Raw genomic sequence first — 27,650 nt, 5'->3', positions numbered from 1 at the left:
ACATGCTACAGGAATTGTGTAATACTTTCTTCAATCATATTTCTAACATAGGGTCTGATCTTGATGAATTTTATGATGAGGAAATAGGCTTTGGACGGACCTTTTACCGTTGTAATGGAATGATTTATTTTCACTTATACAAGAAATATGTTTTTTATTGTATGTTAGATATCTGTCCTCCAAATCTTATGTAATCAGCTCCTGCATGTTTCTATGATTTCCTTTTGAACTGGATTCAATTACAACTATCAGAGGGTATTTTTCCAAACAAACGTAGGCCCCCTTTTATCAAGCCGTGCTAGCAGCTGCTGGGGCGGTAATGCCGATAAAACCCATTTACTTTGAATGGACTTTGTTGGTATTACCGCAAGACAGCCGCTAGCGTGGCTTGATAAAAGAGGGCATCAGTGAAATAATAATTACTCCAATTTTAAAAGACCCTAAGCAATCTGTGATGCTCATGTCGAATTATAGACTGATACGTTTGTAAGAAAGGGATTAAAGCTAACAGAGATTGGTCACATTGCAACCGACACAATGGTAAAATTATGTATAATCATACCTGATAATTTTCTTTCCATTAATCATAGCTGATCAATCCATAGACTGGTGGGTTGTGTCCATCTACCAGCAGGTGGAGATAGAGAGCAAACTTTTGCCTCCCTATATGTGGTCATGTGCTGCCGGAAACTCCTCAGTATGTCGATATCAAAGCTCCATCCGCAGGACTCAGCACTTAGAGAATTACACCCACGAAGGGACACTCTGCCCAGCTCACCACCGCCGAAACGGGGGAGGGGAATTAACCCAGCTCATCCCCACACAAGTGGGGGAGGGGAATCCGTCCAGCTCATCCCCGCGGAGCGGGGGAGGGACACCACACCCGCCGATGCGGGGGGATCTGGCTTATCCTGCAACCGCAACCGCGGGAGGAGCTGACTGACCCTAACACCGCCGAAGCGGGAGGGGTACAAAGCTGCCCTACAGCCGCACGAAGCGGGAGGGAGTGCCGGCAGAATTTATGTCTCAATCCAGCCCCGTAAAACGGAGGGGAGAGGAATGCAGCAGCTCACTGTAACACAAACTCGTCTCAACTCTTGAAGAATCCAAGTGAAAGAACTTGAACACGAAGTCTTTCTGAAATAACTGAAGACTAAACTTGAACCTGAAATGCAACCAGAATAAAAACAGAACAGATATCTGGGAGGGGCTATGGATTGATCAGCTATGATTAATGGAAAGAAAATTATCAGGTATGATTATACATAATTTTACCTTCCATATCATCAAGCTGATCAATCCATAGACTGGTGGGATGTACCGAAGCAGTACTCACCCAGGGCGGGACATTGAAATCCCTGACCTCAACACTGAAGCTCCAAACCGAGCCTCCGCCCGTGCAGCCACAGTCAAACGGTAATGCTTGGAGAATGTATGAGCCGAAGCCCAAGTTGCCGCCTTGCATATCTCTTCCAAGGAGACGGATCCGGCCTCTGCCATCGAGGCCGCCTGAGCTCTCTTGAAGTGAGCCTTCAGCTGGATAGGCGGCACCTTCCCCGCGGCCACATAAGCCGCTGCAATGGCTTCCTTGACCCATCTTGCCACTGTAGGCTTAGCAGCCTGCAGACCCTTACGAGGACCTGCAAACAGGACAAACAGATGATCCGATTTCCGGAAATCATTGGTCACTTCCAAGTATCTGAAGATGACTCGTCTCACATCCAGATATTTAAGAGCAGAGTACTCCTCTGGGTAGTCCTCCCTACGAAAGGAAGGGAGACAGAGCTGCTGATTCACATGGAAGCGAGAAACAATCTTGGGCAGGAAGGAAGGCACTGTGCGAATAGTCACTCCTGCCTCAGTGAACTGCAGAAAAGGCTCTCGACATGGGAGCGCCTGGAGCTCGGAAACTCTTCTGGCTGAAGTGATAGCCACCAAAAAGACTGCTTTCAACGTCAGGTCTTTCAGAGATGCCCTCGACAAGGGTTCAAAAGGCGGCTTCTGCAATGCTCTTAGCACCAGGTTGAGATTCCACGCAGGCACCACTGAGTGCAGAGGAGGGCGCAGGTGATTAACTCCCTTGAGAAAGCGCACCACATCTGGCTGCGAAGCCAGGGAAGCACCCTTCAGGCGGCCCCTGAAGCAAGCCAGAGCCGCTACCTGGACTTTAAGGGAACTGAGCGACAGGCCTTTCTCCAGACCTTCTTGCAGGAACGCCAACACTGAAGAAATTGGAGCAGTGAAGGGAGAAAGTGAGCCTGCTTCACACCATGCTGCAAAGATACGCCAAACCCTGGCGTAAGCAGTAGAAGTAGAGCGTTTCCTCGCTCTCAGCATAGTGGCGATGACCTTGTCTGAGAAGCCCTTCTTCCTCAGACGCTGCCGCTCAATAGCCAGGCCGTAAGACCAAAGGGAGAGGGATCCTCCATCACCACGGGACCCTGATGTAATCGGCCCTGCTCCACTGACAGCCGCAGAGGATCGTCGACTGAGAGCCTGATCAAGTCCGCATACCAGGGACGTCTGGGCCAATCCGGACCCACCAGGATTACCCTGCCGGGATGCTTTGCCACCCGGTCTAGCACCCTGCCCAACATGGGCCAGGGCGGGAACACATAGAGGAGCTCTTGTGTCGGCCACTGTTGGAGAAGAGCATCTACTCCCAGGGATCGAGGGTCCCGTCCTCTGCTGAAAAAGCGCGGCACTTGGCAATTGGCCGATGACGCCATCAGATCTAGGCTCGGCTGGCCCCAGCGCTTTGTGATGTCCAAGAACGCCTGAGCAGATAGTTGCCACTCTCCGGGCTCCAAGGTATGGCGACTGAGAAAGTCCGCCTTGACATTCATGACTCCGACAATGTGGGCCGCTGAAAGCTGCTCCAGGTTCGCTTCCGCCCACTGGCAAAGACTCATAGCCTCCTTGGCTAGAGGGGCGCTCTTGGTACCTCCCTGGCGGTTGATATAGGCCACAGCCGTGGCATTGTCCGACAGGACCCGTACAGGCTACAACACCAGTACCGGGATGAACTCCAATAACACCAACCGAATGGCTCTGAGTTCCAGGAGGTTGATAGATCACTGCCTCTGCAGGAGACTAGAGCCCCTGCGCTGTCCTTCCCAAGCAGTGGGCTCCCCAGCCCATCAAAGAGGCGTCTGTCGTGACGACAATCCACTCCGGGGTCACCAGAGGCAATCCTGCAGACAACTTGTCTGTCTGCGTCCACCAGCTCAGCGCCTTGCGCACTGCTGGGTCCACGGGAAGGCGCACAGCATAATCCTCCGACATCGGAGTCCAGCGCAGCAGCAGAGATAGCTGTAGTGGTCTCATATGAGCCCTGGCCCAGGGCACTACTTCCATCGTGGCCGTCATAGAGCCCAACAGCTGCACGTAGTCCTAAGCCCGAATAGGAGAGGCTACTAGGAACTAGTCCACCTGGGCCTGAAGCTTGACAATCCGATTGTCTGGCAGGAACACTCTGCCCACTTGGGTGTCGAATCGAACTCCCAGATACTCCAGGGACTGAGTCGGGCGCAGCTGGCTCTTCTTCCAGTTGATGATCCATCCCAGGGAGCTCACAAGAGCAACTACCCGGTCCATAGCTTTGCCGCACTCTGCATAAGAGGGGGCTCGGATCAACCAGTCGTCCAGATAAGGATGGACTTGTACTCCTTCCTTTAGCAGGAAGGCCGCTATGACCCCCATTACTTTGGAAAAGGTCCGCGGAGCAGTAGCCAACCCGAAAGGGAGGGCTCTGAACTGGAAGTGTCGTCTCAGGACTGTAAAACGCAGAAAGCGTTGGAGAGGAGGCCAGATGGGAATATGCAGGTACGCTTCCTTGATGTCCAAGGAAGCCAAGAACTCTCCTGCCTTCACTGCCGCTATAACAGAGCGGAGAGTCTCCATGCGAAAGTGCCTCACTTTCCAGGCCCGATTGACCCCTTTGAGGTCGAGGATAGGCCGGACAGAACCTCCTTTCTTTGGAACCACAAAGTAAAAGGAGTAACGTCCCTTGCCAATCTGATTTTTTGGCACCGGAACGACCGCACCCAGGCGGATCAGGTTGTCCAAGGTCTGCTGCACTGCCACAGCTTGACTGGAGACTTGCAGGGAGAGAGTACAAACCCGTCTCTTAAGGGTTGGCAGAACTCTAGCTTGTAGCCATCTCTGATGACTTCCAGCACCCACGCGTCTGAAGTTATAGTGGTCCACTCGCCCAGAAACGAGGACAGCCGTCCTCCAATCTGCACTGGGGCGTGGACCAAGGCCCCGTCATTGGGTACGAGACCCTGGGGGAGGACCGGAGGGAGCACCTCCGGGACGGCGGTCTCTGCGAAAGGAATGCTGCTTGGGGGAGAAATTCCTCTTGAAGGAAGAGGGGGCAGAGGAACCCGACTTGCCCGGGCGGTACCGACGGGCTTCCAGCAACCGTCCTCTGGAGGTACCGGGACGAGTACTAGCCCGAGCCCTGACCTCTGGTAATTTCTTGCCCTTAGACGTGCCGAGATCGGTCACTATTTTGTCCAGCTCGACCCCAAAGAGCAGCTTGCCTTTAAAAGGCAATCTAGCCAGGCGGGATTTAGAGGCGTGGTCAGCAGACCAATGTTTCAGCCAAAGCCACCGCCGCGCAGAGACTGTCTGAGCCATGCCTTTAGCTGAGGCTCTCAAGACATCATACAACAAGTCTGCCAAATAGGCTAAGCCCGATTCCAGGGCCGGCCAATCAGCCCTCAAGGAAAGATCCGAGGGGGAAGCCCGCTGCACCATAGTCAGGCACGCCCTGGCCACATAGGAGCCGCAAACTGAGGCCTGCAAACTTAAAGCAGCTGCCTCAAAGGACGACCTTAAGGCCGCCTCCAATCTTCTGACTTGGGCGTCCTTTAGGGCCGTGCCACCTTCCACCGGCGACGCCGTTTTCTTAGTCACCGCAGTGATTAAAGAATCCACGGTAGGCCACAGATAGGCCTCACGTTCACTCACAGCCAAAGGATAGAGGCGGGACATAGCCCTAGCCACTTTAAGGCTCGTTTCCGGGACATCCCATTGAGCCGCAATTAAGGTGTGCATGGCATCATGCACGTGGAAGGATCTAGGCGGGCGCTTCGTCCCCAGCATAATGGCAGAGCCAACAGGGGCTGAGGGAGAGACGTCCTCCGGAGAGGAAATCTTCAAAGTGTCCATGGCCTGTAAAAACAGGTTGGGCAAATCCTCTGGGCTAAAAAGCCGCGCTGCAGAGGGGTCATCCGCTCCATCCGAGCGGGGATCTATCTCCTCCAAGGAATCCGCAAAGGACCGTTGGGAGACCTCAGACACGCTGCCCTCATCTACATCGGAGGAGACAAAGTCCTCCAAGGCCTGGAAATCAACCCGAGGGCGTTTACCTCTGGGAACCTCAACCTCTTTATCAGAAGAGGGAGTAGGGGCAGCGTTTTGCATGAGGAAAGCCTGATGCAGCAGCAAAACAAACTCGGGGGAGAAACCCCCCAGACTGTGCACTTCCGCAGCCTGGGCAACAGCCCTAGACGCACTCTCAACCGGCGCTCGCAATAGCGGGGGAGAGACATGCTGCGCATCCAAAATGGCGTCCGGCGCGAAACTCCGCGAAGGAGCCGCGCGGGAAGAACGGCGCTTAACTTTAGCCGCTTGTGCCATCGCCCAAATTAAGGGCGTTCATGGCATTAATGTCTCCAACCTCAAGGGCGGCCCACGAAGAAGCCGTCCGAGCCGCGTGGCCGGCCAAGATGGCGGAGGCGAGGAGCGGGGGATGGGCGTTTATGGCGGGAAAAAAACCGCCACGCCGGAGGAACGACCGGGACATTCATCGGTCACTAAACTGTCACCCATCAAGGGCGAATCAGGTTGTAAAACCCCCGCATCCCCTCTAGAAGCGCTCCAGCGATCCGGGGAGCGACCCTTTGCGCCCTCGCCCTCCGACGCCATATGCCACGAGGAGAAGAATCGGGGAACCCCCTGCCCGCTATAAAAAGGTAAAATTACCTGCTTGCCGCTCCGAGCTGTAACGAACTGGTGTCCCAGTGAGTAGCTGCAATGAACGTTTAAAGAAACGTCGAATTAAACGCCTTTAAAGACGTTTAAAATTTTTTTTTTTTTAAACGGAGCCAGCGGGAGGGGGGAGAAAAGGAGGGACCTGGCACCACCAGGTTTGCACTTGCTCAAAAGAGCCCTCAACCCCAGGCCTCAACAAAACCTAAGGATTAGGCTTGGAGGCCTAGCCAGAGCTGCTGCTGTGTGTGACCACCACCTGCTGAGATAGAGAACATACTGAGGAGTTTCCGGCAGCACATGACCACATATAGGGAGGCAAAAGTTTGCTCTCTATCTCCACCTGCTGGTAGATGGACACAACCCACCAGTCTATGGATTGATCAGCTTGATGATATGGAAATTTAGATCAACACAGCGTGTTGCATAGTTCTCATTCAGGATTTTGTTCCATGTATAGCACCAAAACAGTTATAGGTTTCTTAATGGACCTTGCCAGGGTTTTATTAAGTGAAGGTAAAAGTGCATTACTACTTCAATTCGACCTTTCATCAGTCTTCGATTTAGTCGATCATGTTACTCTTTTGCAGATAATGGAGAAAATTGGTATTATGAGTTTTTGACTAGCAGGTCCTATAAGGTAAAGGTACAAAATGATCTCCCCCAGCATGGTCTAACCACTATGGAGTAGCTTAGGGCTCTCCACTCTCCCCTATATTGTTCAATACCTTTTTGCAGACGCTGGGATTTTTGCTGGAGAATAATGGTTTTTGATCATACATTTATGCAGACGACATCTCAGTTCTTATTCTATTTAACTCCATCTCTGAGATTGATCCTTTTAGAGTTCAATATTGTATGGACTTGTTAGGGAGGTGGACATTTCATCATAGATTAAAGCTTAATAGCAACAAGACTACATTTTTGTGTACTACTGATGGTAAACCAAATTCCATACCTAATACTATCATTAATCAGATTACAAATTGTTCACTTCAATAAACCTCCTAGGTATTGTTGTGGACAGTTCATTATCTATGGAAACAGAAATTGCCGCACTGGTAAAAGAGGAAGTTGCGCTGTGTGTTATAGTGAGGAGGCTTGCTGAAGATCAGGGTGATATAAAACTACCCTACCCACAATGCCCTGGGAAAGAGGGGAGGGCGGATGACATCGAAACTCTGACCAGGAGTCTGCCTCTGAGAAGGGAGGGTAGAGCCCAGAGAGAGGTTATACCAAAGAGTGGCCTGTAGAGGGCGCAGCAATGTTAAATCCCCGTTTCCATGGATACAGAATCAATATTGGATTCCATCCACCTGGGAAGAAAGGGAGGGAAGGTACCGACCAGCTGTTGTGAGTGAGGAATTAAGAGATAAGGGTGGAGAAGTACCCGATTGGATGGAAGGCATAGAAGAAGGACCTGACTTCACTGCTGAGAGACAGTTTGGAGAAGCAAGTACCCATGGACTATGAGGATACAAATGACTAGAGTTTGCAAGCATAAAGGGGCAGTGTAGGTGGTCATAGGATGTGAAGAGGGCGGTGAACTGCCCAGCCTGCAGTCCTCTGAAAGAGAAGGTGTTCAGAGAGCAGATTTCTGTTTTATTTTGTTATGAATTATGCATTACCAGACTTGAACTGTGTTGATAAAGTGAAGGTCTGTAAACCCTTCCAAGGGAACTAGAAAGTGAACTGTAAGCTTTATCTTGAACTGCTGAGAAGCCTGGGCAAAAAGTCTCTGAATTAAAAGCTGTGTATCCTGAAGGGAGCTGTGCATCTTGCTTATGGACTGTGTGCGAGAGAGTGTACACCTAAGACAGGAAGGGAGGACGCGGCGAAGTTGCCAATCACGCACAGAGGGTAAAAAGGGTCATCACAGTGTGCAGTTATGTTGATTTAAAACAATTTAGACTTTTAGTCCAGGCATTATTGCTTTCACACCTAGACTACTGTAATTTTGCTGATTTGGGATGCACTAAAGGTCACTTCAAATGATTACAAACAGTTCAAAATACGGCTGTATATTTAATTTTTTGTTTTTCAACTATGAGAGTATTTCTTCATTTTATGTCAGACTTCATTGGTTGCCATTGAGGCAATGATTCTTTTTAAGTTGGCCTGCTTTTTATTTAAGACTAGTAAAAAAGGCCCGTTTCAAAACGCAATGAAACGGGCGCTAGCAAAGTAAATTCCCACCCATCCTCACTCCCTCCCTCCCTCCCTCCCTTCTTTCCGAGTTGCAGACCCCCTTCCCTCCCTCCCGAGTTCCAGACCCTCGTCCGTCCCTCCCTCTCTTCCTCCCTTGTGAGTTGCAGACCCCCCTCCCTCCCAGTTCAAGGCCCCCTTCACACCCCTCCCATCGAGTGGCATACCCCCCTCCCTCTGATTTAAACAACCCCCCTTCGCGCGACCCTGTGGACACCATCCTTTTCTCCGGAAAACCTCCCCCAAAGCCTCTGCGTACCTCTGCTGACGGAGCCGAACTTCTGTTCTCGGCTGCGGGGCGTTCCTTGTTGAATGAGCATCTGTTGAAGTTTCTGTGCATGCGTCTGATGTCAGACGCACGCACAGAGAGTTGGACAGATACTCCTTCATCAAGCCACGCCCCGCCCCGCAGGCAAGAAGAGAAGTTCGGCTCCGTCAGCAGAGGTAGGTGACGGCTTCGGGGGAGGTTTTTCAGAGGAAAGGGTGGTGTCCATAGGGTCACGGCAGGGGGGTCCGGGGGCAGTAACACGGAGGGGGGGTGTTCCAATCGGAGGGAGGGGGAGTGTGGAACTCTGTGGGAGGAACATGAGGGCAGCAGAGGTAGGCGACGGCTTCGGGGGAGGTTTTTCGGAGGAAAGGGTGGTGTCCATAGGGTCGCAGCAACGCGGAGGGGGGGGGTGTTCCAATCGGAGGGAGGGGGGAGTGTGGAACTCTGTGGGAGGGGGTGAGGGGCCTTGAAGTGGGAGGGATGGGAGTGACGTGTGTACTCCTCCTCCTGCCTGTGTCGCTGTGTGCTTGGGGTGGTGCAGGGTGGTAGTGGTGGCTACCTGGGGTAGGTGTAGGGGTGAGTTGTGGCAACTTTGGGGGGGCGTTGCGAAGGGGGGATAATACGCCTCCTACCTTCCAATGGGATGTCATCTCTCTGTAGAAAAGGCACCGCCAACGTGTCAAGTAGGGTGAGCGATGCGACTGGGTGTCATTGCTCCGCTCTCGACATCACGTTGTGACGCGTGGGCAGGGCAGACACTCGTAGCAAAATCCATCTTGGCCTCTTCACCTCTCATTGCGCAAAATCGATCTCAGCCACTTCACTTTTAAGAACATTGGGAGAGTGAGGCTTCATTAGAATGTTGGAGGTGCGTTTTATATAGAGATTCTGTATGGATCAGCCCCTCTTTATCTTTACTCATATTTCCAGTTTGCTATTTGTAGATCAAATCATGTTTATCTGTTTTCTTTTCCTTCAGCTTGAGGTAAGAAAAGATTATGAATATTGGAATTAACCCTGCCATTTCAAGCTGCTAGATTTTGGAAGGAACTTGCTAAAAACATTTTCATCCTCCAACTCCTATCTTATATTTCAGAAAAAAAGTTAAAACTGAACTTCTAATCCAGGGAGTAATATTTAATTTGAATGAATATCTTCCCAGAAGTTTGTTATCTGGTTCTCTTATTGTGCAATCCTTTTGGAAGTGAAAGGTGGAAGCAGAATATAAATCAGGTTATGTTATTATTACAAAATTCATGTAGCTTACTGGTCTCCCTTGGCCTTCTCCACTTTTATTTTTATTTATTTATTGCATTTGTATCCCACATTTTCCCACCTCTTTGCAGGCTCAATGTGGCTTACAATACATCATGAATAGTGGAAATGTATAAGAAATAGACATGTAGTATTACAGAAGGATCTTGGGTTACATGGTGATATTAAAACAACATAGTAGTATAACAAGCAGAAATTATAAGCCAATTCTGGGTAAATGTGGAAGAGTTCACATTTGTTGGTCTTTGTGGTATACCTTGTTAAAGAGATGGGTTTTCAGTAGTTTGCGGACGTTAGTTCATAGATTGTTTTTAAGTTGCGCGGCAGCGCGTTCCACAATTGTGTACTTAGGTAGGAAAAGGTTGACGCATGGGTTAGTTTATATTTTAGACCTTTGCAGTTGGGGTAGTGAAGATTAAGGAAGGTGTGGGATGATTTTTTAGCATTCCTGGGTGGCAAGTCTATCAGGTCTGACAAGTAGGCTGGGGCATCTCCGTGAATGATTTTATGAACTAGGGAACATATTTTCAACGTGATGCATTCTTTCAGTGGGAGCCAGTGTAGCTTTTCTCGAAGGGGTGTAGCACTTTTATATTTCGTTTTACCGAATATGAGTCGAGTCTAGCTGCGGTGTTCTGGGCTGTCTGAAGTTTCTTGATTATTTGCTCTTTGCAGCCCGCCTAGAGTGCGTTGCAGTAGTCTAGATTACTGAGTACCATTGATTGTCCCAGGTTACAGAAGACAGATCTAGGGAAGAAAGGTCTTACTCTTTTTAGTTTCCACATTGAGTGGAACATCTTCTTGGTTGTGTTTTTCACATGGTTCTCAAGTGTTAGGTGTCGATCAATGGTAACTCCAAGAATTTTTAGGGTGTCCGAAATTGGAAGATTCAGTTTTGGTGTGTTAATGGTGGTGAATTTGTTCGTGTTATGTTGAGAGGTATTAGGCATTGGGTTTTTTTCTGCATTGAGTTTCAGCTGAAATGCATCCGCCCATGAATGCATATGTAGGCTTTGATGTCACTGGAAATTTCCGTTAGATCTTGTTTAAATGGGATGTAAATCGTTACGTCGTCTGCGTATATATATATGGGTTGAGGTTTTTGTTTGATAGTAGTTTGGCCAAGGGTATCATCATTAGGTTGAATAGAGTCAGTGAGAGGGGGGATCCTTGTGGAACTCCGCATTCAGGTATCCATTTGGCTGATGTAGTCGAATTAGATGTTACTTGGTATGATTGTGTGGTTAGGAATCCCTTGAACCAATTGAGAACGTTACCTCCAATTCTGAAGTACTCGAGGATGTGTAGTATTCCATGATCAACCATGTCAAAGGCGCTAGACATGTCAAATTGTAGGAGTAGTATATTCTTGCCAGTTGCAATCGTTTGTTTGAATTTAGTCATGAGAGTAACTAGTACTGTTTCAGTGCTGTGGTTAGACCGAATCCTGATTGGGAGTCATGTAGTATTGAAAATTTGTTTAAATAGTTTGTGAGTTGTTTGGTCACCATCCCTTCCATTAACCTGGTTATTAAGGGAATGGATGCTACTGGTCTGTAGTTGGTTAGTTCACTAGCACTCTTCTTTGCATCTTTGGGTATTGGGGTGAGTAGAATGTTTCCTTTCTCCTTCGGGAAGAGTCCATTTTGTAACATATAGTTCAAAGTGATTCATTAGGTCTGTCAGAAATTGTTGAGGGGCAGATGCCATAAGGTTGTTAGGGCGTATGTCTAATTTGCAATGAGATTTGGCAAATCTTTTGAGTGCCATCCTAATCTGGGAGAGAGGCATTGGGGAATAAAAGGGGGCCTATCCATAAAGTTTACCCAGGGCCCCATAAAAGAATAAAGCGGCACTAGAAAAATGGAAAATAGATGTGTTTGCCATTCAATTTTGCTGAAGAGGAGCTCTATTAATTATGGGTTCATCTTCATGGAAATAGAAACATTACAGCATGGAGTACAAGGTCCTGTTCATATCTAGGTAAACGGCAATTACATACCATTAACTGAATTAATGGCTGCAAAGAAAGACAGAGGCCTTTCCAAATGAAATTTCCATCCCTTCTAGTAGCATGCTGTTACAGAGTATAGGCATTGCTATCTTTTCTTCTTACCATACTTACAAGCAGTGGAAGCATAGGCATTATGGCCTTCTTTTGTTTTTCATTGTATTGTAAAATGCTAAAGTGGAAGATCAAAAGGCCCGAGATGGCTTTCTACCAGAGGTGATAGAAGCCAACAATCACAGATGTTCAGTATGCTTGGAATAGAGGTTAGATAGAGGGAAAGGATTAAAAGATTAAGCAAACAAACAAGGGGAAAAGGTGTTGGGGGGGGGGGTAAGGTTGGAATGCACCTGGGCCCCCCTGCTCAAAAGTAAACATAGTAACATAGTAGATGACAGAAAAAGACCTGCATGGTCCATCCAGTCTGCCCAAGACAAACTCATATGTGTATACCTTACCTTGAATTTGTACCTCTCCTTTTCAGGGCACAGACCATATAAGTCTGCCCAGCAGTATTTCCCGCCTCCCAACCACCAGTCCCGCCTCCCATCACCGGCTCTGGTACAGACCGTATAAGTCTGCCCTCCCCTATCCTCGCCTCCCAACCACCACCCCCTCTTCCCCCCAACTGCTCCGCCACCCAATTTCAGCTAAGCTTCTGAGGATCCATTCCTTCTGCACAGGATTCCTCTATGCATATCCCACGCATGTTTGAACTCCATTACCGTTTTCATCTCCACCACCTCCCACGGGAGGGCATTCCAAGCATCCACCACCCTCTCCGTGAAAAAAATACTTCCTGATATCTTTCCCGAGTCTGCCCCCCTTCAATCTCATTTCATGTCCTCTCGTTCTACCGCCTTCCCATCTCCGGAAAAGATTCGTTTGCGGATTAATACCTTTCAAATATTTGAACGTCTGTATCATATCACCCCTGTTCCTCCTTTCCTCCAGGGTGTATATGTTCAGGTCAGCAAGCCTCTCTTCATACGTCTTGGAACGTAAATCCCATACGTCTTGGAAACACGGGTGCTAAAAGCCAATAGCGCTGTACTAGTGCCTAAATTTACTTCCGCAGAATGTTCAGAGGCCCGGACTGTGGGAACAAACGAGTGCGCAGATAAACAATGCAAGTAGCATACTAATGTAGTCGAGCTCATGTTAATGAGGTCATTTTGTATTCCTCTCCAATGCTCAGAAAAAGCGCCAAAAACAAAGCTGCCTTACCACTACAAAAAAAAAAAAAAAAAAAAAAAAACACAACACACCAGGGCGGAGCAGGCATTAAGCTGTTGGAAGAGAGGATTTCTCATGAATCCTTCTACAAAATCTGCTGAATTTCATTGCTTTTGGAAGCAGAAGGAAACATGTGCAAGCCCTTAAGCACTGGTCAAACAGCAGACCCAAGCAAAAGCACGCATTGGTGTTGGTTTCTTGCATCTAAATTTAAAGCATCCATGCTAAGAAAAATTAAAAATGCCCAAAGTGAAAACAAAAATACTGGAATCTGTTTCCTGCATCTAAATATAATCATCCAAGCTTAAAAATAAATTTTTTTTAATTAAAACAGTTTATACTTAGGCTGCAGAAAACGTATGCCAACGTGTGCTTCATGTTTGGATTTTACCAGGCGCATGCACACAGGAGCTGAGCTTACCACAGAATTCTATGCATGCACCGATTATAATCCTCATGAACTCCCTATATTTGCATTTCATTAGCGTTAAGAATTAAGGTGTTGTTTGTAAGTGCTGTTCCAGCAGAATTTTTTATGGCACTATTCGGAATAGCGCTGGAGTTTTGAGTATCAGGGCCTTGGAACGTTTTATTTAATATACTAGTAAGAAATGCCAGTTTTGGAAACAAATGAAACGGGCGCTAGCAAGGTATTACCCCCCCCCCCTCCTGAGTTCCAGACCCCCCTCCGTCCCTCCCTTCCGAGTTCCACACCCCCCTGTCCCTCTCTCCCTCACTTCGCTGCGAGTTTCAGCTGCCGTCCACATACCTGATGCGAAGGGGAGCGTGTGAAATGGGCGGTAGCAAGGTTTTCGTCGAGGGCGGCAGAATGGCGGGCGTATTTCTGTACTCTTGCCCCTGCGTGGCTTTTGTTGCACTCACGCCTTGTGCCTTCCCTGGGCTGCCCTCGACGTCGTGGCGTTTTGACGCGAGGGCGGAGCTACACTGCAGGCCAGCCAAACCGGATATCTCTGGCGCCTCAAGTTTCCGGCTTGAGGTTTCATTGGAATATTGGAGGTGCCTTTTATATATAGAGAAGATATGCTTACTCTACACAAAATAAATAAAATCTCAACAGGGCAGTCTTGCTAGACCAATTTTGTCTTTATCTACTATCACCAATGAAAGCAAAGGTGAGGAAATACCACAGAAAAAGGAGAATCTCCTTTTTGGAAATGACAGAAGCAAAAAAAAAAGTCTGGGACACATACAGGGGAACTCTGGAGATGGGAAAAAGAACTGAAAAGCCAAAAATGAATTAATGTGAGAGGGGAAAGGTAAAATTATGTATAATCATACCTGATAATTTTCTTTCCATTAATCATAGCTGATCAATCCATAGACTGGTGGGTTGTGTCCATCTACCAGCAGGTGGAGATAGAGAGCAAACTTTTGCCTCCCTATATGTGGTCATGTGCTGCCGGAAACTCCTCAGTATGTCGATATCAAAGCTCCATCCGCAGGACTCAGCACTTAGAGAATTACACCCACGAAGGGACACTCTGCCCAGCTCACCACCGCCGAAACGGGGGAGGGGAATTAACCCAGCTCATCCCCACACAAGTGGGGGAGGGGAATCCGTCCAGCTCATCCCCGCGGAGCGGGGGAGGGACACCACACCCGCCGATGCGGGGGGATCTGGCTTATCCTGCAACCGCAACCGCGGGAGGAGCTGACTGACCCTAACACCGCCGAAGCGGGAAGGGTACAAAGCTGCCCTACAGCCGCACGAAGCGGGAGGGAGTGCCGGCAGAATTTTAAGTCTCAATCCAGCCCCGTAAAACGGAGGGGAGAGGAATGCAGCAGCTCACTGTAACACAAACTCGTCTTAACTCTTGAAGAATCCAAGTGAAAAAACTTGAACACGAAGTCTTTCTGAAGTAACTGAAGACTAAACTTGAACCTGAAATGCAACCAGAATAAAAACAGTACAGATATCTGGGAGGGGCTATGGATTGATCAGCTATGATTAATGGAAAGAAAATTATCAGGTATGATTATACATAATTTTACCTTCCATATCATCAAGCTGATCAATCCATAGACTGGTGGGATGTACCGAAGCAGTACTCACCCAGGGCGGGACATTGAAATCCCTGACCTCAACACTGAAGCTCCAAACCGGGCCTCTGCCCGTGCAGCCACAGTCAAACGGTAATGCTTGGAGAATGTATGAGCCGAAGCCCAAGTTGCCGCCTTGCATATCTCTTCCAAGGAGACGGATCCGGCCTCTGCCATCGAGGCCGCCTGAGCTCTTGTGGAGTGAGCCTTCAGCTGGATAGGCGGCACCTTCCCCGCGGCCACATAAGCCGCTGCAATGGCTTCCTTGACCCATCTTGCCACTGTAGGCTTAGCAGCCTGCAGACCCTTACGAGAACCTGCACACAGGACAAACAGATGATCTGACTTCCGGAAATCATTGGTCACTTCCAAGTATCTGATGATGACTCGTCTCACATCCAGATATTTAAGAGCAGAGTACTCCTCTGGGTAGTCCTCCCTACGAAAGGAAGGGAGACAGAGCTGCTGATTCACATGGAATCGAGAAACAATCTTGGGCAGGAAGGAAGGCACTGTGCGAATAGTCACTCCTGCCTCAGTGAACTGCAGAAAAGGCTCTCGACAAGAGAGCGCCTGGAGCTCGGAAACTCTTCTGGCTGAAGTGATAGCCACCAAAAAGACTGCTTTCAACGTCAGGTCTTTCAGAGATGCCCTCGACAAGGGTTCAAAAGGCGGCTTCTGCAATGCTCTTAGCACCAGGTTGAGATTCCACGCAGGCACCACTGAGTGCAGAGGAGGGCGCAGGTGATTAACTCCCTTGAGAAAGCGCACCACATCTGGCTGCGAAGCCAGGGAAACACCCTTCAGGCGGCCCCTGAAGCAAGCCAGAGCCGCTACCTGGACTTTAAGGGAACTGAGCGACAGGCCTTTCTCTAGACCTTCTTGCAGGAACGCCAACACTGAAGAAATTGGAGCAGTGAAGGGAGAAAGTGAGCCTGCTTCACACCACGCTGCAAAGATACGCCAAACCCTGGCGTAAGCAGTAGAAGTAGAGCGCTTCCTCGCTCTCAGCATAGTGGCGATGACCTTGTCTGAGAAGCCCTTCTTCCTCAGACGCTGCCGCTCAATAGCCAGGCCGTAAGACCAAAGGGGGAGGGATCCTCCATCACCACGGGACCCTGATGCAACAGGCCCTGCTCCACTGGCAGTCGCAGAGGATCGTCGACTGAGAGCCTGATCAAGTCCGCATACCAGGGACGTCTGGGCCAATCCGGACCCACCAGGATTACCCTGCCGGGATGCTTTGCCACCCGGTCTAGCACCCTGCCCAACATGGGCCAGGGCGGGAACACATAGAGAAGCTCTTGTGTCGGCCACTGTTGGAGAAGAGCATCTACTCCCAGGGATCGAGGGTCCCGTCCTCTGCTGAAGAAGCGCGGCACTTGGCAATTGGCCGATGACGCCATCAGATCTAGGCTCGGCTGGCCCCAGCGCTTCGTGATGTCCAAGAACGCCTGAGCAGATAGCTGCCACTCTCCGGGCTCCAAGGTATGGCGACTGAGAAAGTCCGCCTTGACATTCATGACTCCGGCAATGTGGGCCGCTGAAAGCTGCTCCAGGTTCGCTTCCGCCCACTGGCATAGATTCATAGCCTCCTTGGCTAGAGGGGCGCTCTTGGTACCTCCCTGGCGGTTGACATAGGCCACAGCCGTGGCATTGTCCGACAGAACCCGTACTGGTTTCAACGCCAGTACCGGGATGAACTCCAAAAGCGCCAACCGAATGGCTCTGAGTTCCAGGAGGTTGATAGACCACTTTGCCTCTGCAGGAGACCAGAGTCCCTGCGCTGTCCTTCCCAAGCAGTGGGCTCCCCAGCCCGACAAGGAAGCGTCCGTCGTGACGACAATCCACTCTGGGGTCACCAGAGGCATTCCTGCAGACAACTTGTCCATCTGCGTCCACCAGCTCAGCGCCTTGCGCACTGCTGGGCCCAAGGGAAGGCGCACAGCATAATCCTCCGACACCGGAGTCCAGCGCTGCAGCAGAGAGTGTTGAAGTGGTCTCATATGAGCCCTGGCCCAGGGCACTACTTCCATCGTGGCCGTCATAGAGCCCAACAGCTGCACATAGTCCCAAGCCCGAAGAGGAGAGGCTACTAGGAACTGGTTCACCTGAGCCTGAAGCTTGACAATCCGATTGTCTGGCAGGAACACTCTGCCCACTTGGGTGTCGAATCGAACTCCCAGATACTCCAGGGACTGAGTGGGGCGCAGCTGGCTTTTCTCCCAGTTGATGATCCATCCCAGGGAGCTCAAAAGAGCAACCACCCGGTTCACAGCTTTGCCGCACTCTGCATAAGAGGGGGCTCGGATCAACCAGTCGTCCAGATAAGGATGGACTTGTACTCCTTCCTTCCTCAGGAAGGCCGCGATGACCACCATTACTTTGGAGAAGGTCCGCGGAGCAGTAGCCAACCCGAACGGGAGGGCTCTGAACTGGAAGTGTCGGCCCAGTACTGCAAAACGCAGGAAGCGTTGATGAGGAGGCCAGATGGGAATATGCAAGTACGCTTCCTTGATGTCCAAGGATGCCAGGTACTCCCCTGCCTTCACTGCCGCTATAACAGAGCGGAGAGTCTCCATGCGAAAGTGCCGAACTTTCAAGGCCCGATTGACCCCCTTGAGGTCGAGGATAGGCCGAACAGAACCTCCTTTCTTTGGTACCACAAAGTAAATGGAGTAACGTCCCTTGCCAAGCTGATTTTTTGGCACCGGAACGACCGCCCCCAGGCGGATGAGATTGTCCAAGGTCTGCTGCACTGCCACAGCTTTGACCGGAGACTTGCAGGGAGAGAGTACAAACCCGTCTCTTAAGGGTCGGCAGAACTCTAGCTTGTAGCCGTCTCTGATGACTTCCAGCACCCAAGCGTCTGAAGTTATTGTGGTCCACTCGCCCAGAAACGAGGACAGCCGTCCTCCAATCTGCACTGGGGCGTGGACCAAGACCCCGTCATTGGGTACGAGACCCTGGGGGAGGACCGGAGGGAGCACCTCCGGGACGGCGGTCTCTGCGAAAGGAACGCTGCTTGGGGGAGAAGGTCCTCTTAAAGGAAGAGGAGGCAGAAGAGCCCGACCTGCCCGGGCGGTACCGACGGGCTTCCTGAAACCGTCCTCTGGAGGTACCGGGGCGAGCACTAGCTCGAGCCCTGACCTCTGGTAACTTCTTGCCTTTAGACGTGCCGAGATCGGTCACGATTTTGTCCAGCTCGACCCCAAAGAGCAGCTTGCCTTTAAAAGGCAATCTAGCCAGGCGGGATTTAGAGGCATGGTCAGCAGACCAATGCTTCAGCCAAAGCCACCGCCGCGCAGAGATTGTCTGAGCCATGCCTTTAGCTGAGGCTCTCAAGACATCATACAGCAAGTCTGCCAAATAGGCCAAGCCCGATTCCAGGGCCGGCCAATCATCCCTCAAGGAAGAATCCGAGGGGGAAGCCCGCCGCACCATAGTCAGGCACGCCCTGGCCACATAGGAACCGCAAACTGAGGCCTGCAAATTTAAAGCAGTAGCCTCGTAGGAAGACCTTAAGGCCGCCTCCAATCTTCTGTCTTGGGCGTCCTTTAGGGCCGTGCCACCTTCCACCAGCAACGCCGTTTTCTTAGTCACCGCAGTGATTAAAGAATCCACGGTAGGCCACAGATAGGCCTCACGTTCACTCACAGCCAAAGAATAGAGGCGGGACATAGCCCTAGCCACCTTAAGGCTCGCTTCTGGGACATCCCATTGAGCCGAAATTAAGGTGTGCATAGCATCATGCACGTGGAAGGTTCTAGGCGGGCGCTTCGTCCCCAGCATAATGGCAGAGCCAACAGGGGCTGAGGGAGAGACGTCCTCCGGAGAGGAAATCTTCAAAGTGTCCATGGCCTGTAGCAACAGGTTGGGCAAATCCTCTGGGCTAAAAAGCCGCGCTGCAGAGGGGTCATCTGCTCCAACCGAGCGGGGATCCGTCTCCTGCAAGGAATCCGCAAAGGACCGTTGGGAGACCTCAGACACGCTGCCCTCATCTACATCGGAGGAGACAAATTCCTCCAAGGCCTGGGAATCAACCCGAGGGCGTTTGCCTCTGGGAACCTCAACCTCTTTACCAGACGAGGGAGCAGGGGCAGCGTTGTGCATGAGGAAGGCCTGATGCAGCAGCAAAACAAACTCGGGGGAGAAACCCCCCAGACTGGGCACTTCCGCAGCCTGGGCAACAGCCCTAGACGCACCCTCAACCGGCGCTCGCAAGAGCGGGGGAGAGACATGCTGCGCATCCAAGATGGCGTCCGGCGCGACACTCCGCGAAGGAGCCGCGCGGGAAGAACGGCTCTTAACTTTAGCCGCTTTTGTGCCGTCGCCCAAATTAAGGGCGTTCATGGCATTAATGTCTCCAACCTCAAGGGCGGCCCAAGAAGAAGCCGTCCGAGCCGCGTGGCCGGCCAAGATGGCGGAGGCGAGGAGCGGGGGATGGGCGTTTATGGCGGGAAAAACCGCCACGCCGGAGGAAGGACCGGGACATACATCGGTCACGAAACTGTCACCCAACAAGGGCGAATCAGGCTTGAAGACCCCCGCATCCCCTCTAGAAGCGCTCCAGCGATCCGGGGAGCGACCCTTTGCGCCCTCGCCCTCCGACGCCATATGCCACGAGGAGAAGAATCGGGGAACCCCCTGCCCGCTATAAAAAGGTAAAAATTACCTGCTGTCCGCTCCGAGCTGTAACGACCTGGTGTCCCAGTGAGTAGCTGCAATAGACGCTTAAATAAACGTCGAAATAAACGCCTTTAAGGACGTTCAAAATTTTTTTTTTTTTTTTTTTTTTAACGGAGCCAGCGGGAGGGGGGAGAAAAGGAGGGACCTGGCACCACCAGGTTTGCACTTGCTCAAAAGAGCCCTCAACCCCAGGCACTCAACAAAACCTAAAAATTAGGCTTGGAGGCCTAGCCAGAGCTGCTGCTGTGTGTGACCACCACCTGCTGAGATAGAGAACATACTGAGGAGTTTCCGGCAGCACATGACCACATATAGGGAGGCAAAAGTTTGCTCTCTATCTCCACCTGCTGGTAGATGGACACAACCCACCAGTCTATGGATTGATCAGCTTGATGATATGGAATGGACCTTTAAGGCCTTGATCTGCCAACATATACTATGGGCTGGATTTTCAGCTGATAAAATGAGTATATTAATTTAATGTTGGTATAAATACAAATAGTGTAGTAACCATGTCAGGATTTGGCAAGCTTAAAACTAAACATATAAGTTATCTAGATAGTAGATGAATATCCCAACCCAGCCCCTACTTATAAGGATAGCATCAATAAGTTCAGAAAATACACAGATAGTGAAGTTATACATTCAGTGGCTTCTGATGAATGTGTAACATTTAAATATTGGACTGTACATTTCTATGTGAGGGGATAGACATAGATTATACCATCATTGAAGGAATTCAGAAATGGGGAAAAAGAAACAGTCCAGCATGCTGAGATGTTTTGATAAAATCTTACCTGCTCTGAAATGCGCAAGCAGCAAGCGATCAGATGTCTTGAAGAAAGCAAGAATCAGGTGGAGTTTCAACTGCACGTTATTTGCATTTTTATTTGGAGATCCTGGGATGTCCAAGTAAATTAGTACAATGCAATAAATTAAAAGAAAAACATGAGGAGAAAAAGTGACTGACAACAGCTCTTTGGCACCTATGTTTTTGTACAAAGCTACTGTTTGCAGTCAAAAATGACAGCCTTTTCTTCACCTGCTTTTAATAAGAACCAAACACTTCTATCCTGATAAGTACAAGTGCTTCTACTATAAACAGTAGAAAGAAGAAGATTGCTACTGATTTTTGTGATAACTTTTGCTTGGTACCATTCATGATCGTCATGGTCACATGATGATGTAACAAAGCCCAGGAACTTCACTTCTTATTACGTGTGAACAAGTAGACGGCACCCAGTAAGAAAAGAAGGTCCCTTCTGAAACAAGAAACTCATTTATCAGATTTCCTCAACCCAAAGGTTCATACCTGATCTTGGAGCTCTAGCAAGATGCTGAAATTTCATCAGCAGTGGCTAGTCACATGGCATAAATCAAGGGAAGCATATATAGCGAAATTACTCACCTGTAGCAGGTGTTCTCCAAGGACAGCAAGACATGTATTCTCACATATGGGTGATGTCATCTGATGCAGCATGGTGTAGATGCTGCCTAGCGTTGTACCACACATGTGCAAGCGTATTCCCGCCCAACGTGAGAGTACAGGGCCAGCAGTATAATATTAAAGCTAAAACAATATAAACTCCTAGGGGAGGTGGCAGGGGATGTGAGAATTCATATCCTGCTGTTCTTGGAGAACACCTGCTTCAGGTGAGTAACCGCTTACTCCGAGGACAAGCGGGACCATTGTATCTCACATATAGGAATGCCTAGCTACCAGGCTCACCGATACCAACAAACCAAGGAAAATAGGGACTTGCAATGGCAAGACCAACCCTGGCTCTCAATTTAAAGGAAATAAGAAAACCAAGAATGACACAGGTGGCCTTTTCTGAGCTCAAATACTTAATTGTATATCATTAGCAAACAAAATGGCTTTTTCAATGTTAGCTGGATAGTATATTAAAGCGTTCCATACAAATTCTGAAAACTAAAAAGAGTACTGTTCATTTGCAGTGATGATGCTATTGACTTGCAGAAAATCTCTTCTGTTCTTGGATGAGTTTGCTCTTATGGTTTGTGTCATCATTGGAGTATACCTGTCTAGATTTTACCAGAGCTGCCTTAAGAAGTACAAGTACCTGGCAGGACAAACAATTGGGCTCATTTTCGAAAGAGAAGGATGCCCATCTTTCAACATAAATCGGAAGATGGACGTCCTTCTTACAGGGTTGTCCAAATCGGTATAATCGCAAGCCAATTTTGGACGTCCCTAACTGCTTTCCGTCGCAGGGACGGCCAAAGTTCGGGGGGGGGGGCGTGTCAGGCATAGCGGAGGCGGGACTTGGGCATGCCTAACACTAGGACGTCCTTGATCCATAATCGAAAAAAACAAGGATGTCCCTGACGAACACTTGGACGACTTTACCTGGTCGTGTTTTTCTTACGACCAATTCACAAAAAGGTGCCCAAACTGACCAGATGACCACTGGAGAGAATCAGGGATGACCTCCCCTTATTCCCCCAGTGGTCACTAACCCCCTCCCACCCTAAAAAAACAGCTTTAAAAATATCAATTGCCAGCCTCTATGCCAGCCTCAGATGTCATACTCAGGTCCATCAAAGCAGTATGCAGGTCCCTGGAGCAGTTTTAGTGGGTGCAGTGCACTTCAGGCAGGCAGACCCAGGCCCATCCCCCCCGTTACGTTTGTGGAGGAAACAGCGAGCCCTCCAAAACCCACTGTACCCACATCTAGGTGCCCCCCTTCACCCGTAAGGGCTATGGTACTGGTGTACAGTTGTGGGTTTGGGGGGGGGGGGGGGGCTCAGCACACATTGTAAGGGAGCTATGTACCTGGGTGCAATTTATGAAGTCCACTGCAGTGCCCCCCTAGGGTGCCCGGTTGGTGTCCTGGTGTGTCAGGGGGACCAGTGCACTACAAATGCTGGCTCCTCCCATGACCAAATGCATTGCATTTGGTCATTTCTAAGATGGACGTCCTTGGTTTCGATTATCGCCGAAAATCAGAAACGACCAAGTCTAGGGATGACCAAATTTAAGGATTTGGACGTCCCTGACCATATTATCTAAACAAAAAATGAACATCCATGTTTTTTGGAAAATATGGGTTTCCCCACCACTGGATCGGGATGTTCTGCGAGGACGTCCAAATCGAAACAAGGACGCCCCTTTCGATTATGCCCCTCAATGTCTATCACATTACACTCAAGAGTACCTGAACAATTACTGGTTTGCAAAAACAACTAAAACAAAATAAACAAACAGTTTAGATTTTAAACACCAACCAGTCAGAAAATTAAATAGTCACTTTTACTGTACATGTAACAGGCAGAGAAATAAAAACATGACAAATTTTGTCCAGACACACCAATCCCTCTTCCTCCCGACCATTTGTGAGAAATCTGTCCAATTGGAAGTTTTATAAATACTGGAGAAAAACAAAGTTTAAAATCTATAAAGCACATTTGCACATTAAAATGATCCGAGGGTGGCAGCCACCTCTCTCTCTCTGTATGGGGTTCAATCTGGCCTAAATGAGGCCTTGATTCACCAATTTTGATGCTTCCCCCACCCTCTAAAGAACTGGCTGAGGGGAATTCATCTCAGTACATAAAGCTGCACCTTCCATAAAATGTATTTTCTTGTTATTACTAGAGGATAGCCCCCTTTCCACATCAGAATAATAAAACTTTATTTGCATTGTAAAGCAGTTTTAAGCCCTTGAACCTCTCCTGAGGATACAAATAATATTAAAACCACCAAAAGTGACCTCCAGATTCCTCTTGCATCAAAATGAGAACTGGTGTCCAGCTCCCCCGTCCCTATTCTGCCAATAAAAGCCCACTATCATGTCTTGCATTCGTCAGTGCAGCTAGAGTAAAAAGCTTCCCCCCTAAGAACTGAAAGCCTAGTGATACCATAAGCCCCTAATACACTCTCTCCAGCCCCTTTCCACTGAAGTCAACAGACCATGCACCAGGAAGGAAATGCAGGTCATTAAGACAGTGTTTGGAACAAAAGAATGAGATAATCAAATGCACGGTAGCCTCCATCGCCATCCTGCTTCTCTTTGTATAGGAACATTATAACGTGCAAGATCTGAGAGGTGGTAGAAGTCACGCTACCCTCTACTAACAAGTGAGTAGGTAAGAGCAGCATGGGCACATGTACAGGACGTGATGCCAGTAGGTTAGACAGCATGTGCTGGCCCCATAATTGGCCTGGCAATAAATGGACAAGAGAGGATGAATGGATGATCCCTTCCCTTCTTCCCCTTACAAATAACAGAAGCTTGTTTACTGTGCCCTTCATCACTCCTCCCCCCCCCCCCTGCAAAAAAAACAAACAAAAAAAAATAAACTCCTGGGGTTGCTATTGCAAAGAGAAGCAAAATCCTTTTGTGGTCATCCTGTTTCTCCCATACCAAAAATTTGTGCTGGCTCTTGCAGGGGAATCCAAGCACAAGCCCATCACCAACTGCATTCATTTATTAAAAAGGGAATGGGCAAGGGTGAGATATCCTCCTTCTTCCACAAAGTACTCTGGGGTGTCTGGTTATAGTCTCAAAAATACTGGAGCAGGTAATGAAAGGCACTTATCTGGTTAGCAGGCATTGCTAACTGGGTAAGTGCTGGTAAGAGGGATATTCAGCAGTACTAACTGGATAGTGTCAATGAATATGTCCTCTGACCATGCGGGGACAGTCCCTGGACAGAGCTTGGATGGGGCCAAAGATTGTTAGCAACCTTACTCAGACCACTAACCGAATAATAAACTGGATAAAGTTAGGACAGCAAACATGATGTCCCAACTTGATCCAACTACCTGGTTGGCAGAATGAATATGGTTGCTAATCGCATGGCACTTCTGGAGTGAATATTCAGCACTGGCTAGTATACTGGTACCAGCCTCATTTTAACCATGGCGACCGGCACTTTACTTAACCGCTGATCACTGCAGTTAAATATGGGGCCCATTATAGTTAAATTCTATACCACTAAATAGAATGGCCCAGGAACTATTCAGCCTCCTGAGCTCATCTCTGGTGTATAATGAAGGGCCCATTCCTTTTCCTTCTTCTCAAGCCTCATGTTCACTCTCTTCTCCCTCCTTGATGGCTTACTGACCTTTTCCAAGGGTACAAGGTAAGGAGGAGGAAGTGAATAAAAATACATAAACGAACCAGCTCCACAGTGAAGGATTACAAGGTAACTTATAGCTTTACCTCTCTCACCATAGCAGAAGTTGTTGGCATATTAAAAGTGTGCAAAATTTCAAGACAGAAAATGAAAAAAATTATTATTAAGGCTGAGAAAGTCAATATGTTATTTTCCCTGTGGTTGTTCCTGCTAATGCTGTGAGCTTTGAGTTTTGCGCAGCTGTTAAGTTAGGCACATGTGAGGTACCGTGAGACACTGACCCAGAAGTGGAGGGGCTTGGACAATCCCTGCCTGCTCATATCCTCTCATACTCCCATTTCCAAACAAACACCATCCTCTCTTGCATCCCCCATCCAGATTCTTCAGTTTGGTCCCCTTCACACTGGAAAAAAAAAGTCTTCTTGGCCTTTCTGGTCCATCCTTCATGCAGGTCTGCTAGCATTACCTCTCTTCTCAGCTGATTCCAGACACATCCCCTCTAGAACCAGTTACAGAAATGCATCGGGTGTACTTGGTGCTGGTGATGGGGAAATGGCTGCCAAAGATGAAGATCTGAATGAAGGAGGTCAGCCGCCAGGTGCAGAGCAACTATCTGGGACAGGGAGTGGACCAGCCCCTCCTACCAGTCCTCACGCCTGTCTGGTAGCCCTATTCCAGTTTGCTCTCTCTTCTATCTTGCCCTTAGCTTTTGTCCTTTGGCAACTTGGTTTTCGACTCTTGCTTGTTGCCCAGCAGTTTCAACACCTTTATAGGCTTGAACTTGCCTTTCTTCTTAACCTCTGGCTCGGCATCTCTGTGGAAATCTGTCAAGGGACAGGAAAGAAATGCTGAGTTCTCTCCCCTTCTCACCGTGAGACATAAAGGGTTGTAATGCTATCGTATTTAGAAAAAGGTTGCATTCTGTTACAATAACTGAATCCAATAACTATATAGATCTATATAGCTCCGAACACAAAACAATTTAAAGGCTCTATTTACCAACTGAGTTAACCTGTTAATTAAGTGTGCATTAATGCACCTTAACACATTAATTTGAGCTTTCTTCTTTCCAGGTGAAGTTTAAACAAGCACACCACAGAAAACTTGGATAAAAGCAAATTAAAAATGACCTAGCCTGTCGTAGAGTGGATATGGAACAAGCTAAATTGCAGCAATGGACAAATCACACTGGAGAGACATCATATGGTATTGTCCAGGACCCTGTAGCACCCACAGCACTGTACTGTGATAATTAACAACCAGTCGTGTGCTAAAAGGACGTCAAGTTCAAATTCAAGTTAAGCATATAGGGAATAATTTTATAACAGGTTGCCTATTTGGGAAGTGCAAGGGGGGAGAGGACTATTTTATAAAAGAAACCTGAGAAAAGCAGCAGATGTTATGGATACATTTAGTAGGCATAAACCACAACTCTGCCCAAGTTCCATCCACCACCTACTCATGAACAAGCCTAATCCAGGCTAAGTAAAGGTATGCGAGTTCATGTCACCAAGCGTACTCCTATAAGCATCATTTCATGTGCATGTACTATCAATACATGCAAAATAATTAACCTTATAAAGTTGCCCCATAGCGAGTAAAAAAGGCCCTACTGAGAATAATTAGGCTTGTGTTATTTTAATGTGCATTAACTGGTTAATAAATAGCATTTATTAACCAGTTAGTTAATAAATAACCAGTTAGTAAATAGAGCCCTCAGTCTTCAAATAAATAGAACAAAAAATACTGTACAAGGTTTTTAATGGGATAAGAAGGAAAATATAGTTGCTTAATTACAGTTGGGCAACCAAAGGCACCAGGAGATGCCCAAAGTCACAGAGGCAGATAGAGTCCTGTTCCTACGAGATACAGGACTTGTCCAATTCCTCCTTTGATGCACTGACAACTAGACCTTACCTCATCTGGGTCCTTACACAGGCAGGACTGGACATTAACATCCACAGTGCAGCTACAGAGAAATACTTAGATCTTGTCCTGACAGTCAGCATAACTATTAAGCAGTACAGGCTCTTGCCTAGTAACCAAATCAACAGGTCTTGAAAGTCACACACACTCAAAAGAACCATCAGTGTGTATTTTCATCAACAAGGGGGGTGGGGGGGGGGGGGGGAAGAGGAGAATTTTCCAATGACCTATTTACTCGGGTAAATATGGCTTATAGAAATATGTGGATGTATACATATGTTAAAAAAAAAAAAAAAAAAGGCCCACAGAAACCTACACCAATTTTTACCCCTGCCCCCTGGTTTGGTCAGGAGTGGGAAACCACAGAGACTCCAAAACAAACAAAAACACCCCACTATTTAATTAATCTCTCTCTAGACAGTCCATGGTGCTCATTAGTCTTTTTTTCCATTAAGAAAAACAAATATGAAGAGAGGAAGGGGATGCTGTAACAGTGGTTCCCAAACTTTGGTTTAGGACTCTCAGAAGGGGTCATAAACATATAACTGCTCTCCCTCCCCCTCAAACATGACTTCCACTGTGATCTATGCCCAACAGTGCAAGTTAGTGAGTAAGTGAGTGAGAGAGAGAGAGTGAGAGAGTGTGTGTGTGTAGGGGGGAGGGGTTGCCTTATATGTTAAAGAGGAAATTCAGTCAAACAAAATAAATATTCTATATGAAACAGATAGCGTGGAATCTTTGTGGATAGAAATTCCACATCTGAAAGGAAAGATCATACTAGTAGGGCTATACTACCATCCGCTGGGACAGGACAGATGAAGACATGTTTAGAGAAATTAGGAAAGCTGGAAAAGGGTGATTTCAATTACCACAATATTA

The 27,650-nt window shown here is 48.4% G+C and overlaps 2 protein-coding genes across 2 annotated transcripts in view; one reads left to right on the top strand and one right to left on the bottom strand.

Annotated features, from left to right (window-relative positions):
- The window catches only part of C1H22orf23 (chromosome 1 C22orf23 homolog), a 137,922-nt gene extending 111,949 nt beyond the window's left edge, over nt 1-25,973 (top strand). Inside the window, exon 8 of the mRNA XM_030208181.1 lies at nt 25,919-25,973. The gene's annotated coding sequence lies outside the window, so the exon portion shown is untranslated. The remainder of the gene's footprint in view (nt 1-25,918) is intronic.
- The window catches only part of MICALL1 (MICAL like 1), an 87,290-nt gene continuing 82,637 nt past the window's right edge, over nt 22,998-27,650 (bottom strand). Inside the window, exon 16 of the mRNA XM_030208160.1 lies at nt 22,998-25,669. Coding sequence (XP_030064020.1) covers nt 25,548-25,669 — 122 coding nt within the window. The 3' untranslated portion in view covers nt 22,998-25,547. The remainder of the gene's footprint in view (nt 25,670-27,650) is intronic.

The sequence above is a fragment of the Microcaecilia unicolor genome, chromosome 1 (genome assembly GCF_901765095.1).
Source record: "Microcaecilia unicolor chromosome 1, aMicUni1.1, whole genome shotgun sequence".
Taxonomy (NCBI): Eukaryota; Metazoa; Chordata; class Amphibia; order Gymnophiona; family Siphonopidae; genus Microcaecilia; species Microcaecilia unicolor.
This window is presented reverse-complemented; position numbering and strand designations above follow the sequence as displayed.